Source organism: Balearica regulorum, chromosome 1 (assembly GCF_011004875.1).
Source record: "Balearica regulorum gibbericeps isolate bBalReg1 chromosome 1, bBalReg1.pri, whole genome shotgun sequence".
Taxonomy (NCBI): domain Eukaryota; kingdom Metazoa; phylum Chordata; class Aves; order Gruiformes; family Gruidae; genus Balearica; species Balearica regulorum.
The window spans coordinates 177327145-177343961 of NC_046184.1; the positions used below are offsets into that span (position 1 = coordinate 177327145).

At 40.8% G+C, this 16817-nt stretch overlaps 1 protein-coding gene across 2 annotated transcripts in view; it reads left to right on the forward strand.

Annotated features, from left to right (window-relative positions):
- The first annotated feature begins 2548 nt into the window (after positions 1–2548).
- The window catches only part of PCDH9 (protocadherin 9), a 698197-nt gene continuing 683928 nt past the window's right edge, over positions 2549–16817 (forward strand). For both annotated transcript variants that reach the window (XM_075741725.1, XM_075741726.1), the window contains exons 1-2: positions 2549–3149; positions 4370–7539. In XM_075741725.1, coding sequence (XP_075597840.1) covers positions 4504–7539 — 3036 coding nt within the window. In that variant the 5' untranslated portion in view covers positions 2549–3149; positions 4370–4503. The remainder of the gene's footprint in view (positions 3150–4369; positions 7540–16817) is intronic.

Genomic DNA, 16817 nt, shown 5'->3' on the forward strand with positions numbered 1-16817 from the left:
ATTTTAAAGCCAGCACATAAACATTAACATCATAGAACCGCACGTAAACATCTTCAGCTTTCTAAAATAACTTCAGAAAACAGCAAAAATATTCTATTATTGTGATTGTGACCACGTTGGCTTTAATTCCAACAGCCACTAGTTCATTGAAATTTGACTTTTTTTCTCTTCCTAACTTTTCATGAGGTTAACCCTGTGTACATGAGAAGAGCTCATTTATGAGCATGTGCTAATCAGTTCTGACTACAAGTTAAAGTCATCCCTGAGCAAACAGAAAACTATTCAGCTTAGCAATAAAGTTAAATAATTATTACCAGGCTATGTGATGTGACTACAATGTGACATTGAAATGACTATGGTGTGATTAGAATAAGAATGTTGTATGTCTGATGTTACTTGAATGAGGCTATAAAACGTCTGTGATGCCATACTGCTGTGATATGACTAGTGTCAGGAAAAATGAGTGCATTATTAACGCATACATAAACACGCCGTATTTCAGAAGCAGACTGCATTACACAGAATGCTAGTAGTTCTAATTATCTTCTTTATTAATGGCTGTTCTGCTTTGTATTTTAAAAGACGAAAGAATTGCACACTTAATTCATTCACAGAATTCTTTCTCTAAGTGGTTTGGCAGCAAGGTTGCTCCTTCATGTCACTTGCTTGACTTTCAGTGCTGGGGCTCTAGCCATCCTTCCTGAATTACATAATGAACATTTTTCTTAAACTATTATTAGATTCAGTTCCGTTTGCTACCATTACTTGATGTCATCAAAACCAGGATCAATTTTTTTCTGTGTGTATCTGTAACGGGAGTCTTTTGGACACAAATACAAAAGCACAGCAAAACTAAGAGCGTTTAATCTTTACACATCATGGGATTACAGGATGTGCAATGTTCACATACACAGCGTCTGCATCCGTATGACCAGCAAGGATACGTACATTTATCAGTATGTACCAGGCAAAACCAAGCCATGCAAATTACTGACCTCTGACAGATACAAGCAGCTTCCACCATTAGTTAACGGCGCGTCGTATGCGCACACGCATATGGGAGTCTAAAGGTACGAGCCTGCATCTGAAAATGTAAAATCCTCAAGGTAGGTACTCGGATCTTTAGCTGGCCAATGCTATCAACTGAAGATGTTTAAATTATCTAGATATAGTCCCACGGACAGAAGTCGTCAAATGCTGATGTTATCTTTGGTTTTTTATATGCATATGTATTTGAGAGGTTTAACCAGAAACAACAGCCAGCATGGCCACATACCCGGGCATACTAAATTGGATAGGTACTGTGTCATACGGCTTGCAAGTTCAAGCTGAGAAAAGCTAGCAATAAAAGCACAGTCAAATGAAGGTTCATTCATGCTTCAGAAAATGTTGAAAAAGGCACTACATATAATGCACTATATATAATGCACTATAATCATCTTCCTGTCACACTTTTGAGGTCACTCATATCGTAATACATTGGCATTTTATTACACTGTCTTCCAGGCATGTGACGCTTCTTTGTGGGTAGCTGGATAATTTACCTGTGTCATTTACGGGGAAGGCAAAATGATCACTTTTATTATTTATCAAGCCACAGAGAGGCATGTTTTCCAGTTCAATGTTTAAGCAGACTAAACGCAAACCAGCAGAGCAGTTCTCTCCTTCCTTCGGCGAGTATCTCGGCTGACCCTTCGGGAAGGGGAAGGAGAAAGGTGTGCAGGCGTAAATGGGAGCCGAGACGGGGCTGGAGTCAGAGCAGCGTGAATTATAGATGAAAAGACATGTATTAAATATAAGGTCGAACCGCGCGGAGGAGGGCCGGGGCAGGGTGTTTCCTCCGGCGCTGCGCGGCGCCGGCCCCGCGGCAGGCCGCGGAGGTTGCGCGGCCACCAGCGCTCCTCGCCGGACTCGCAACCGCACCGCGGGCGGCGGCGCTTCCCGCTCCCCCGCGCAAGGAGACCGAGCGCGCTCCAGGGCACCCCCCCCCCCCCCAAAAAAAAAAACCCAAACCCCACCAACCAACCCAAACCGACCGCCACACCAACCCGAACCCACATCAAATCCTTATTTTTTCCAGGATTACCCCGGGGCTACTCGCAAGCCCGCTGATCCTTTCTGCCCGCTCCGCTACCCACCGGGGCGACCCCGACCTCCGCTGCGCTCTCCCCCTCCCCTCACCCCGGGGCGCTGCGCACCCTCCCGCGGAACGCCCGCTCCCCGCAACCCCCGCTCCGCGCCTGTCTCCGAGCCCGCCTCTCCGTGCCGTTCCCCCCCGCTCCTCCTCCCACCCCCTCCGCGGCCCGGCTCCGCGCATCCCCCCCTAACCCTTCCGCGCGGCGCGGAGCCCCTGCGCCTCCCGGCCGCCCCCGCCGCCCGGCCGGCCCGGGGAGCGACGTGCCCGGCGGCCAATGCCAGGGCCGCGCTCCGCCATCCACCGCCCCCGCCGGTGCGGGCCAATGCGGTGCGGCGGGAGGGGTGGCTTAGCGCCGCTCACACCCTCCCTCTGGGCTTATTGAGAGTTATATCAAGAATTTCAGTTCAGAGAGAGAGAGAGAGAGAGAGAGAGAGAAGGAGAGAGCGTGTGTGAGGGAGAGAGGCTGGGAGGGAGGAGGGAGAGCGCCGTCGCTTCCTCCCGTCACTAAAGCAATAACCTATTAGGATTTTTTTTTTTAAATTATTTTTTTTGTGGGCAACTATCACCCCAGAGATAAAGAGGGGGAGAGAAGCACCGCCAGACCAACTCTTGTCATTTCCAGTAAGAAGTTGCAGACTTCATGTAGCTGTCTCTGCTCTGCTGAGAGAGGGATGGAAATTGTGTGCAGTGCAGAGTGGAAAATACCCCCGGTCTAAAGAAGTGCACCGGATTTTTGCTTGCTGTTTGTTTGGGTTGTTTCGTGCACGTTAAACACCCGAAGGATCGCCGCTTAATAGAAATGAAACGTGGAGAGGATGACTAACGACAGAACTGTGAATTTGTTCCCTGGAGTTGCTAATTTGCCACCCCGAAGCAACACATATCTCAAGGAGGAAGCGTTTGGCTGCTGCTGATTTCTCCAAAACTGGTGTTTTACCAGATGCATTGTGCTGTATCTGCTGGAACAGATCATTGCTTAGCTGCAGCAGATCGTCAAAGGTAGACGACCAACGTAAGTGCAAAGTTACCCATACACCGTGATGCATTTCATTTAAAGAAAAGAAAAAAGCCAACACGCAGTGTCTTTATCTAGGGAAAGAATCAGTGTTTCGGATTCAGTTGATGTTGGTGGCAAAGGCTCACCTACTCGCTGTCTCTGCATCCCTACCTGCATCACTCTGCTGGAAGTAATCACGGGCATCAGCTACCGTGCAGCTTAATGCAGATAAGATTAGTGCTCAGGGGCTGCCCGGTTCCGCCAAACTGTAGGTGCTGGCAGCCTTGCACCCGGGTAATTCGCGGTTAGCAGAGCATGCAAACAGAAGTCTGTCTGTCGCTTTTCTTTTTTTTTTTTTTTTTTTCTTTCCCACCTGCATTATTAGTCTGCAGTATTTATGTGTGGCAGCTGCTAATAACATCCTGAAGGGAGATCAGTGTCAATGGGGAAAGGCTGCACCTTTTTTCCTCCCCTCGTCATCAGAAAATATATTCCCCCCCCCCCCATCTGTAAACATGCTGGCTGCTCCTAAGTTGCATTTGGAATCTCCAGCCTCCTGATTTATATTGTGTTTAAACACAAACAAATAAAGTTTAAGGTTATTAAACAGAAGGAGAAGTATCCAACATCTGGAGAGGAAACATTGAGCTGAGAGTGTAAGAAACTGTAAGTCCTGTTATTGTCTCATCAGTTAATAGGGATGTGAAGTAGCCAGTGACGACTGCTGCAGCAGCAGCATGTCCGGGTGGTTATTTCCCAGCACGATAGCTATAGAGGGGGATGCAAGGCACAAGGAGCAGAGAAAAATCTGGTTTGCAAGAGCTAAAAAATATGTATGGAAGCAAACAACAAATTACATTTGGCAGCTGACATAGCAGTTAGAATCCAGAAGTAGTGCGGGAAGATTTTTTACTTGCACCAGATGACTGGGTGGAGGAGGGTAGAGGGGGAATGCACGTTACGGATTACACGGTGTACCACGAAATTATTCAGAAAGTACGTGTCGAAACTGTAGCTACCCTTAATCCTGCAAGTAGTTATTTCCATTCTTGGTCTGTGCAAATGCAGCCAATGGGATATTGGTGCATTTGTCCAGAAGGACTGCTTGTAAAAGGGAGCAGTAGGAAAATGTACTGCTGCAAGCGTGCATTGCAAAAACAAGTAGTAGTTGGAGATTGTGGATTTGTCATGCCTAAAAAAACCAATAATGCTGTTCTGTGTGGTTGTGTTGACAGTGCTGTCTCCAAATAAGAAATGAGATGTAATGCATCCTGCAGTCCATGCATGCCTCCTCTTGCAAATCGCGCATCATTCCTCTCTGGAAACCTTTAAGTCCTAAAATCTGGGAAAAGAGAATAAAAACATTATCATGGACCTGAGGGATTTTTACCTGTTGGCCGCTTTGATTGCCTGTTTAAGGCTGGATTCTGCTATAGCTCAAGAACTTATTTACACTATTAGAGAGGAGCTGCCTGAAAACGTACCCATAGGGAACATACCAAAGGACCTGAACATTTCTCACATCAATGCTGCCACGGGGACCAGTGCCAGCCTTGTCTACAGACTGGTGTCTAAAGCAGGGGATGCCCCTCTGGTCAAAGTGTCCAGTACCACCGGGGAAATCTTTACGACATCTAACAGAATAGACAGAGAAAAACTCTGTGCTGGAGCTTCCTATGCAGAAGAAAATGAATGTTTCTTTGAACTTGAAGTGGTGATTCTCCCCAATGACTTTTTTAGGCTGATCAAAATAAAAATCATTGTAAAGGATACTAATGACAATGCACCTATGTTTCCATCCCCTGTCATCAATATCTCCATCCCAGAAAACACTCTGATCAACAGTCGCTTTCCAATCCCATCAGCAACAGATCCTGACACAGGTTTCAACGGTGTGCAGCACTACGAGTTGTTAAACGGGCAGAGTGTCTTTGGACTGGATATTGTAGAAACTCCAGAAGGAGAGAAATGGCCTCAGCTGATTGTGCAGCAGAACTTGGACAGAGAGCAAAAGGACACCTACGTGATGAAAATCAAAGTGGAGGATGGAGGTACCCCCCAGAAATCCAGCACAGCCATCCTGCAAGTCACAGTAAGTGATGTCAATGATAACAGGCCAGTGTTTAAAGAAAGTCAAGTAGAGGTTCATATACCAGAGAACGCCCCTGTAGGCACTTCTGTAATTCAGCTTCATGCTACAGATGCAGATATAGGAAGCAATGCAGAAATCAGATACATTTTTGGTGCCCAAGTCGCCCCTGCAACCAAAAGATTTTTTGCTTTAAACAACACCACAGGGCTGATTACAGTTCAGAGGTCCTTAGATCGAGAAGAGACTGCTATTCACAAAGTGACAGTGCTGGCTAGTGATGGTAGCTCTACACCGGCTCGGGCAACTGTTACCATCAATGTCACTGACGTAAATGATAACCCTCCTAACATAGACCTCAGGTACATAATAAGTCCCATCAATGGCACAGTGTACTTATCTGAGAAAGATCCCGTCAATACAAAGATTGCCCTAATTACGGTTTCAGATAAGGACACTGATGTGAACGGCAAAGTGATCTGTTTCATTGAGAGAGAGGTCCCCTTCCACTTGAAGGCGGTTTATGACAACCAGTATTTGTTAGAGACCTCTTCCTTGTTGGACTATGAGGGCACCAAAGAATTCAGCTTTAAAATTGTTGCTTCTGATTCTGGCAAGCCCAGTTTGAACCAGACTGCCCTGGTAAGAGTTAAACTGGAGGATGAAAATGACAACCCTCCGATTTTCAGCCAGCCTGTAATTGAGCTGTCAGTTTCTGAAAACAACCGGCGTGGTCTATACTTAACAACTATTAGTGCCACAGATGAAGACAGTGGGAAAAATGCAGACATTGTTTATCAGCTTGGCCCTAATGCCTCCTTTTTCGATCTGGATCGAAAGACAGGAGTTTTGACAGCCTCCAGAGTTTTTGACAGAGAAGAGCAGGAACGTTTCATTTTCACTGTTACAGCCCGAGACAATGGCACCCCTCCTCTGCAGAGTCAAGCAGCTGTAATTGTTACTGTGTTGGACGAAAATGACAACAGTCCCAAATTTACTCATAATCACTTCCAGTTTTTCGTATCGGAGAACTTACCAAAGTATAGCACGGTGGGGGTGATCACAGTGACCGATGCAGATGCCGGGGAAAATAAAGCGGTGACCCTTTCCATCCTGAATGACAACGAAAACTTTGTGCTGGATCCGTACTCAGGAGTTATAAAGTCCAATGTTTCTTTTGATCGAGAACAGCAGAGCTCCTACACCTTTGATGTCAAGGCAGTAGATGGAGGGCAGCCTCCTCGCTCTTCTACAGCGAAAGTAACCATAAATGTCATGGATGTTAACGATAACAGCCCCGTTGTCATCTACCCGCCTTCTAACACTTCTTTTAAGCTAGTGCCACTCTCAGCAATTCCAGGATCGGTGGTAGCCGAAGTGTTTGCCGTGGATATAGACACTGGAATGAATGCCGAGCTTAAGTACACGATTGTAAGCGGAAATAACAAGGGTTTGTTTCGGATTGATCCAGTGACAGGTAATATCACTCTGGAAGAAAAACCAACTCTTAATGATGTGGGGCTGCATCGCTTAGTTGTCAACATAAGCGATTTGGGTTATCCCAAATCCCTGCATACTCTCGTGCTTGTATTTTTGTATGTAAATGATACTGCTGGAAACGCATCTTATATTTATGACTTGATACGCAGGACTATGGAAACACCTTTGGACCGGAACATAGGGGACAGTAGCCAACCCTACCAAAACGAGGACTATCTCACGATCATGATCGCCATTGTGGCAGGTGCCATGGTTGTCATAGTTGTGATATTTGTCACGGTTCTCGTTCGCTGTCGACATGCATCCAGATTCAAAGCCGCCCAGAGGAGCAAGCAAGGTGCTGAGTGGATGTCTCCCAATCAGGAGAACAAGCAAAACAAGAAAAAGAAAAGGAAGAAAAGGAAATCTCCGAAGAGCTCTCTTTTGAACTTTGTGACCATTGAGGAGTCCAAACCTGATGATGCAGTTCATGAACCTATCAACGGGACAATAAGCCTTCCAGCGGAGCTGGAGGAGCAAAGTATAGGAAGATTTGATTGGGGCACAGCACCACCAACAACCTTTAAGCCTAACAGTCCTGATCTTGCCAAGCATTACAAATCTGCCTCTCCACAGTCTGCTTTTCATCTCAAACCTGACACTCCAGTTTCAGTGAAAAAGCACCACGTGATTCAGGAACTCCCGTTGGACAACACCTTTGTTGGTGGTTGTGACACCCTTTCCAAACGCTCTTCCACTAGTTCAGATCACTTCAGTGCCTCAGAGTGCAGTTCCCAAGGAGGCTTCAAGACAAAGGGCCCCTTACACACCAGACAGGTAAACGAGCACTTTTACTGGTCTATAAGTACTGCATACAAGTGCCCGATCAACCAGTATTAAAAGTGCCACTATGTTGTGGGTTTTATTTGTTTCAGTCTAATTTAATTTAGTTATATTATGGGGGGAACAAAAAAAAACCACCACACACACACACAAAAAAAAACCCAAACAGAAAAACTTGAGCCCTTTATCATTTACATGGGGCTTAACCATGCATTTGTGAAATGCCTCTGATATACTTTGGGTTTTGAAAAATACCGATTGTTAAAGACTGTTATGCATCTGTGCATGTGCACATATACGTGCATAAACAAAACTGAAAAAACCCCACTTTTTTTTTTTTCTCCCCAGTATTTGACTGTCCAAGTGTAAAAGTTTTTGAAGAAGAAAAACTGTTTCCTTATATGCCAAATTTCAGTCAGAAAATTTGACTGTTTCAAGATTGGAGGGATATGTACATTCAGTTTCAAATTTCAAAGTGAGTTGGCTTGGGTTTCTTTTATAGTTCAAGCTGATTTGGAACCTTGCTAAGTTAGTGTTACTAAAGGGGTCAATTTTTTTCCCTAACAAAAAGACAGCCGAATTTCCGAGCTACTTCATCTGTGAAGCACGTGGTTTGTTGGTAGGATATAACTAAGCCATACGGAAGTCTTCCTCTGTTTTGAGTTCAAAATGATTTTGTTGTAATAGAGTAAAGTTGGTACCGCATAGACAGTTTGTCGCATATTTTTAAAAAATGGCCAAAGCATACTTTTGAAAGGAATGCGTTCTCTGAATACAGCTGAATTATGCAGAAAAGAAAAAAAAAGTCAGCCCATTGTAAATATTTTCTCATCTTGGTAATGCATAAGCGATCTGTCATAACTCATTTTAAACTGTGAAATATGCCATCTGAAGAGGGATTAGGAGGCTGAGGAACTCATATTTCAACCAAATCCAGCATTAGTTTTTCTTAGGTCTAATAATTCCTTGCTAATAAAGATTTAAATGCGGCGCTGTCTATTTTATTTTATTGGTGCTTGTCTTTTGCCACGAAATGAGCGTGTCAGTGACGCCTGTAGATGGCACTAAGGTACCACGTCGCTTTCGCTGGCCCGGTGCCAGCCCTGCAGTAGCTAGGAGAAGGGGGGGGGGGGGATGGGGAGGGACGGATCAAGCTGATCTTACAGCCAAAGAACCTTTTATTTAATGATAGTCGCACCGGAGCGGTCAGTAGTTAAGTTTGCGTGTTTGCAAGGTAGCTTTTCCTTAGCGCTTCGCTTTCGCCGCACCGACTTTGTAGGTGTTGGGAGTCACGTTCGTATTCCTCCCGGCGCTGTACCCTCCAAGTGATGGTGGTTTGTCTGAATTTATTAGGGCTATGAATCTTAGAGAATCAAGTGAGACACATTTAGGCTTGTCTTTGCAAAAAGATTTTGACAGTAGCCAAGTTTAGGATAAAGTCATCCTCTTGCTCTTGCATTAGCCTTATCTGAGATGAACGTGACGTTCCCAGAACTGTGTCTTGACTTTGGGTGTCTGTAAGGTGTCACACTAACAAGATGCTAAGAATAAAACAAGCACTTTTGAGGCAGATCTGCTAAAGTAACTGCTCTAAAACAACTTGTACTTACAACGAGACACTGAAAACATTGCAGAAGATTCTCACAAAACCTTAACCTTTCTAAGGACTTTAAAGAGGGGTATAGTCCCGGACCCATCTTCAGGCTGTTACACAGCACCATATACATACTGTCAGCGTAAGTTAAAAAAAAGAGCCAATTTAAAAAAAAAAAACCTGACAAATTTATAGAAGAGCTCTGCATAATCTGTGGTTACTCAGCTGAAGTTTTCTCCCCAGTTTTAGTTACAAAATATAACACCCCCAACCCACACGTTCCTTTTTCTGTTCTGAGATGTTGTTAATTTATCTTAAATTAGCTTTCCAAACTCTATTAGGAAATTCTTAATCCCCCACAGCATCTAGAGGCAGTTAAGACCCGAAAACTGATTTACCTGACAGAATGTATAAGCTCTGCACAGTGAAATTGAACATGAGGGGGGAAAAAAAACCAAAACAAAAAGTACTGGCAGTATTTTCGGAGTTACCTGTGTTCGTTACATTAAATACACTTGTTTAGTTTAATAATAATATCAGTCATTATACCTGTATATGGACTTGATTCAAATTCCACTGAAGTCTTATTGAATCCTTTTTGAAGTCAGCAGATACTCATATCATATGATTTGGATCACTCCCTGCAAAAGCTGTTATATGTAACTGAAAATATAACTTTTTCTTAGGTAGACAGTTATCTAACCTGAGCTTATGTATTTTTATTCTGTGGGGAAGGCGATAGTGTCTTTTTTTTGCCCCCCAATGATGAGTGTTACAGCACGCAATGTCCCCTTGTCACTTTTGACTGGAGGAATATATTCAGCAATGGTAGTCATCGTTAGCAGCCTTCCTATTATTCTGTCTGTAGTTCCTGAAATTAGGACGCATTTTAGCTAATATTCATTGGCACAGGAGTTAGTTAAATACACTTTTTCATAGGTCTGGTTTTAGAGTTGTGATAGGGTATGGCCTTTAAGCAAAGTATTCAGACTTAAAAATCTTACTGAATAGTAGTGTGTGCTTATGCCACAGTATGTGAAAAACATTTTAAAAAATCCTTTAGGAAGAAATATTTTGTTCTGTGCCACTGTACTGTTTTCTTGAGGTTTAAAATAATTAATTTCTCTGTATCTAATGTTAGAAGTTGTAATTAGTTACCTATATATAAGGCAAGTTTTCTTTATGTGGTTTGCAAAGGGTGCAGAAATTATTGTGGAGGGTATTAAGGTAGGGAAAGAAGAAATATGGGATTAATATATGTCTTAAGAAATACTAGCATCCTCCATTTTTACTTACAATTTCTTTCAGTCCACGGTAAATACACATGCACTGTATCTTGCAGATACATTAATATTGAGAGCTGAGACCCAAGTCCACACTTGGACTTCATTCAAGCAAAATCCCGTTACTTTTAATGGGAGCTTGGCCCTAGAAATCTGTTAGAACTGGGTCCTAAGTCAGAAAGCTTTTAGAATTCAAAAATAGATTGTTCAATACACATTTCTTAGTTTTTTGGGTTTGGTTTGTTGTTTTTTGTGGGTTTTTTTTTTTTTTTTTTGCTGGGCAATTTCTGTGCATTCATCAATAAATTTAGTGGAAATTCTGTGGTTAAGCCTTCACATGTCACTTTGAATTGCACAGGCTGATGTTTCAGAAGTACCCAGTATAAAAACCAAAGCCTTCTTCAAGTGCCTATCTTGCAGTAAACCTGGTGGATGCTCTGAAAAGAGCATTTTTGAATACTTGAACTTGGGATTGTTCTAAATGCTAATTCACATAATTAGGAGTATGGAAAGGATGTTGCACACCACCAGCTTGTATAGCTAAGCTTCCAAAATCAGTGTTATGACTCATAAAGAATACTGAAATCTATGCAGGCTTCTCAATCAGTGTTCTTTTCAGTATTTGATTGAACTTTAAAATGCACTTCAAATTAGTAAGTCACTACACCAAACAGCTACATAGAAATACAGTGGAAGACGACATGTTGTGCTCTTCTATGTGAAAGACCTCTCATAAAAAGCAAATAAACAGACAAAAACTTCCTACTCAGTGTCATTAGACTAACAATAGATTAAATAATAAAAGAAATTAGGGCCAATTTACCATGGTTATCCCAGATTTAAATTATAATAACTTCATTTAATCAGATTGGAAGTACTGCAGTGACAAATAATGCAGATTTTAAAATATGTATCAGTATGGGTTATGAGCAAAACCTTCAATCTTCATTCCTAATCAAATAGCATTTAGGCATGTGCTTAACTTTCATTTAAAATGGTAGGGCTGAAGCAGATCCCTGAAGTCCAAAAGACATCCGATGTTGTCTTCAAGAAAGACAGCCATGAGCAGACTTTAAGCACTTTTCTGAATCAAGATGATAATTTATAAATTTTGGAAATGTGCACAGTTCTAGTAGATTCAGGAAAGCTAAATATGTGTTAACACTGTCCTTTTATTTCTGTGCTCTGATGGCAGAAATTAGGGATTTGGGGCTTGACTGACACATGAAATGCATTCCATACTAAGGTATATTTTTATTCGTATAGTCAATAACATAAGCTCTATGGAGCTTGCTTTACTCCTTTTTCAGTCAATGGAGTTCTTGCCTGATCAGGGAACAAGTAGCCAGGCTCCCACTGATCAATGCACATCACTTAAGCTTTCTGTGGCAAATGTAATTGATGCTATCTTACTCTGGAGTGTTTAAATTTGTAACTTTAGGGTTTATGTAAGAGAAAAGAAAAGCTGAAAACATTAATGACTCTTAATTTGATACGCTGAGAGTGGCAATTTCAAGGTGCATAAGTTGATGGAAATCTGCATTGGAACAGCAGTGCAGAGTCTACGTCACCTGCAAATATTAAAATTCTGTAACCATAGCATTCCATAATTTTGTGTGCGGTATTATTTTTAGTGGCCTTGTTTCACCACTTAATATTAAAAAAATACAATTCAATTGTTTCTTTTTTATGCTTAATTTGTTTTATGTGGTAGCATGGATATTAGTCTTGGGTGAGGACTAGTCACCTGGAAAAACATCTGCATGTAAAATTCAATTGTTTTTTAGTTCTGTATATTTATCTATCTATATCTATACTAAAATATTAGAAATGGTGAAAATGTAGAGTGTATTTTTTCTATCCTTGTATAACTGAAAAATAGGTTAACGGATTTTGCTCAACTGTCTAAAGAAATTCGTCTTTGAGCTGAGACCAAGCATGGAAAATTTCAGCTGAAAAGAAGAATTTTTCAGAAAGTTAAGAGCATGTGAAAACTGGGGGTTATAATGGAAATCTGAACATAACCCTAAGCTATAATACCATTTTCAATAGTGACAGTAGAAATGCTAAACTAGAGTAGGGAACATTTTGTGTATACAGATACAGACAGTAAAAGCTTAGCAAGCTTCATTTCTCTTTAAACCTTTCCCATGCAAAAGATTTTTATCGGAATCACTGAGGTCTCATCTGTCCTGAATGTGCAAAGCCAAAGTTTCATAAATGCTAATAAATTTGTGGCACACGTAGGAGTGAGAACTGCATCTTGAGGGTTTAATGCTATTGGAATTTTGTGATAATGTTCTTTTGTATATAGGAACAAGGGAGGATCTTTATAGTTTCCATTTCAGATTTTTACTTCCAAAGAATCTATTCTTCTAGCACAGCAAAACTATATCAGCCACACTATTGACAACAACTTTATTGTAGCTAGAGGCTTACAGTAAGCTGTTTATTGCTGTTCCCTAACTCGGTTGACAGCAATTGGGGAATTAATTTTCTTGCCCCTGATGTGCTTTCTTGGGTATAAACAACAGATATTAAAGATATGGAAAGTGTGACCCATTTACATTCGGCAGCTCTTTACAGGCACAGTCTACCTGTCTGAAGGGCAGGTTTCAAGTCCTGGGTAAGATTGCTTCATCAGTTCTAGGATTCTTATTTTTGTAATAGAACTGCTCATCTATATGTACTCTGTACAAGGGCAGATGCATAATACCTAATGGGCCAATCCTCATCTCGGCAAATTCAGTTCAAGAATAGCTGAGTTCAAATTTCATTTATTTCAGGAGATGCTGTATCTTCTTACTCTATCATTTAATTGCACCGAACATACAGAATATAACTGACAAAATGGACATACCCTGTTTTGGAAGATCTAACAGGAATTACAGGTGATACCTGAATTTTTGGTATAATTTCTTCCCCAAAATATCAGGGTGGTCTGTAAAGTCTGTGCTGAGAAGTTTCCTCAGTTGCTACTCAAATACAGCCATCTCACATACATTCTGTAATGCCCAGGTCTTCGCTGAAGGAAAAACAAACACGCACAAGATCATATATTACTTTCTTCTTCTTTTACTACTGCTTTGACTTTTCAGCCTGTGGTGGAATGTATGTAAAATGATTTATCCCAATAGACCGATGTGGGCATTTAATCAGTTCATTTCTGGTTTACATGAGATAACATTCCATTGACTGGAAAAAGATTTCCCAGGCCATAGATAAGAAATGAATGGATGCTATCATATTTTACTGAAGTATGGGGGAAGGGAGGCATCTTTTGTTCGTTTCCATTGGCGTCTTTTAGCAAGACATTTGCAACATAAGGGGCTTTAGCTTCATACCTAACCGAGATTTTAAGTGCTTGTCTAGACACAAAAGGCATATCATCTTAACCGTTCCTTTATAATTAAAATATCATACAAAAAAGTTCCTTCTAATATAGTTGCAATGATTTTGTCATAATGGACTGTGTTCTAGTGAGCTATAAACTCTCTCTGGAAACAGAAATAGCCATTACTGACAGAAGACGGCTTAAATTGGTATTGCTGCACTGTTACATTGGTTGTGTGATTGTGAAAACTTCAAATAAATAAATGAAGTTGTTTTGTATAGTAACATTGTTGTAGTCATACAAAACCATGTGTAGATTATTTCTAAGACCTAAGGATTCAGGGAAGCATTGGGGCCACTATAATTTTGATATTAAATTCGTATTGATCTTACTAAAAAAAATCTGGACTTCCAAATCTTGGAAAGATTTGGCCTGCTTTCTCAATTTAGTTTTCAGGTTTTGGGAGTACCATAAATTATGTGTGATAATACAGACAAAGGTGGTTAAAAATCTGATTTATAGTCATACTGAGGTGTCTAAATTATACCAGTCTCAAAAGTTACCCATTCTTTGTTTCTTCTTGCTGTTTCTTTTGCAGCTAGTGAGTTGCGGGGGAGATTTGTTTTAAAGTCTTGGCATGGGTTGTCCTGCATCTTCTGTTGCACAGAGAGAAAATTGAGTAATTCAGCATTTGTCAGGATTTGTTGGTGTAGAGCATCTGTAGTTTCCTATCAGCTGATGTTGTAGTTTTGCCATTTCTTTTGTGAAATGCCACACTGAATTTTTTTGTGCACAAATATTATTACTTGAAAGTTGTTTGGGAATATGCACACTTCTTGCTACAAGAGGAATGTAAGGAACTCTTTCTTAGAGTAACAGTTCAACATTTGAAGCTAAATCCAAACTGGGGTAAATCTGCTGATTTACGCCATCTGCAGCTCTGATGTTAACTTCCTGATGTTAACTTCTTTATAAAAGCAATAAGAAGATGTTGAGGTAGTATTTCAAAATTCTAAAAAAATATGTAAATTAATTGGGAATCAAGTGAATCATTTTATTTTGAGCTGAATTTGACAAAATGTGGAGGATCAACTGTCAGATTTTTCTTCCTTCCTTTGTTTCCTCCCCCAGGTTCACAGGAACAAGATCTAGGTAGCATTTTAAAATAGCAACCTCTCCCCACTCCAAAAAATTAAACTGGATATTCTCGCTGGCTGTTAGCTGGAAGAGGATAGCTATTGATATTAATTTGTAAAACACTTAGTAGCCTCAAACTGGTATTCATCCATTCTCCCTCATTGCTTCCATCCAAATTAAGTGTTAGATATAACTACTTCTATTTGTAATTTTGCAGGATGTTCGTAGTACCTCCTAGGCTTTCATGTGTTATGAGTAAGAAAATTCTGTGATTGGTTTTCTTAATTGTTAAAAATGGTTAAATATCTGCCTGTACAATATTTTCAATCAAATGAGCTACTTTAGCCTATGCCTTATATTATCATCTAGTCTTTAAAATACCAAAAAAAGTAAGATTAAGTTTATGTGTCAGTTGTGAATGGTATTTGCCATTCTTACAGCCTCTTGTTGGTTGGTAGCTAGCAGTAATTTCTTTCAAATGGCTAAATCTAATAGATGCAAATTTCTGTCTTATAATCTGTGCTCCTTCAAAACACATAAGGTTATGGAGGCAATCGTGTTACTGATGTAAAGGCATCTGTACTATACATATGTTTTTATATATGATCTATATATCAGGTTATTATAGGGAGTATTCACTCAGATTCCTTAAGAGAAATAAAGGATTTGCTACTGAACTTCATGGTGGAATACTTTCACCACTGAGGTTTCTGTGAGTCGCTGTCTTCTCCTACCACCATTTTTTGGAAGAAGGTTTTAACAAAAGTTTGGTTTTACAGGAAGGGGTCCAGGAGCTCCAGAAAAGCGTGCAGATCCATGAATTTTGATTTAAGAGAACACCTCCCTCCTGTGTAGAATAAGGTGCAGAACCTGAAAGAGAGTGATATTTAACCCTTGTTTTTAGTAGCTTTTTAGGTGTTGGGAATACTGTTGTTATGCCAGTCCTCTCCTTGCAGGGAGATATGTAATGAATATATCTGAACATTATGGTTGCTTCAGGTGCCAACTACTGATTGTGGATCTAGCCTAATTTCTGCAAATGATATTCACAAAAAGTACAATTTGTGTAATTTTCAACGGTATACTTACCTGGTAGCGCTTGTGCACACAGTACCTGGTTTTGCTTCTGTTGACGTTATGGTGAGATTCATCTTTTCTAATTGTACATCAAATCTAATCTGCTTCACTGGGTTCACGATTTACTCCACCCTAAAGGAAATATGCTGATTTAAACTAGTTCCTGAAGCTGATGGATACAGTTGGGTGAGATGCATCCCACACCAGTGACAAGTATGATCCAGTGAAGAGTATGATCCAGTGTGAGCCGTACTCTTCACCAGTGAAGAGCATGATCCAGTCCAGTTTTCTCACTGAAGTCGAGAGAAGGGTTTTAAGGGTACACATTTCTTTAAGTAAAGGTATCATTTGAATAGTGTATATACGCACAGAATATATAATGTACACAGTTGCCTTTGGGAAAGTCTTCTTTAGATTATGGCTCAAATTCAAAGGCTCCCAAATCAACAGAAAGACTCTTACTGACTTTTTATTAAATTGTTATCTGGCCATTTGTACAGCTGTCTATTTTAGAAAGATGGTGCAATGAAACACCAGTTATTTTGTCTTGGTGCTGTGCCGAGTATTTCTGTTTTTCCTCGGTGCTGCATGTTCCTTGATACCTCGTTCTGTGAATATGAGTAGAGAAAAAGGAAGTTGTAAACTTTTGATCTCTACCTTCGGTCATATCTGGTCATTCCCATTATAGTGTAAAAATGCTTCTTTTACCTCTCTGGTTTAGGTATATGTATACAGCAGTATGAATTTTCAGTCACTTGTCAAATTGTTTCACTTTCGCCATTTCAAAAATAGAGGTCAAAATATCAGTGAAGTGCTAGTGTTACCAGTAAGAGAATTTGAAATTGCC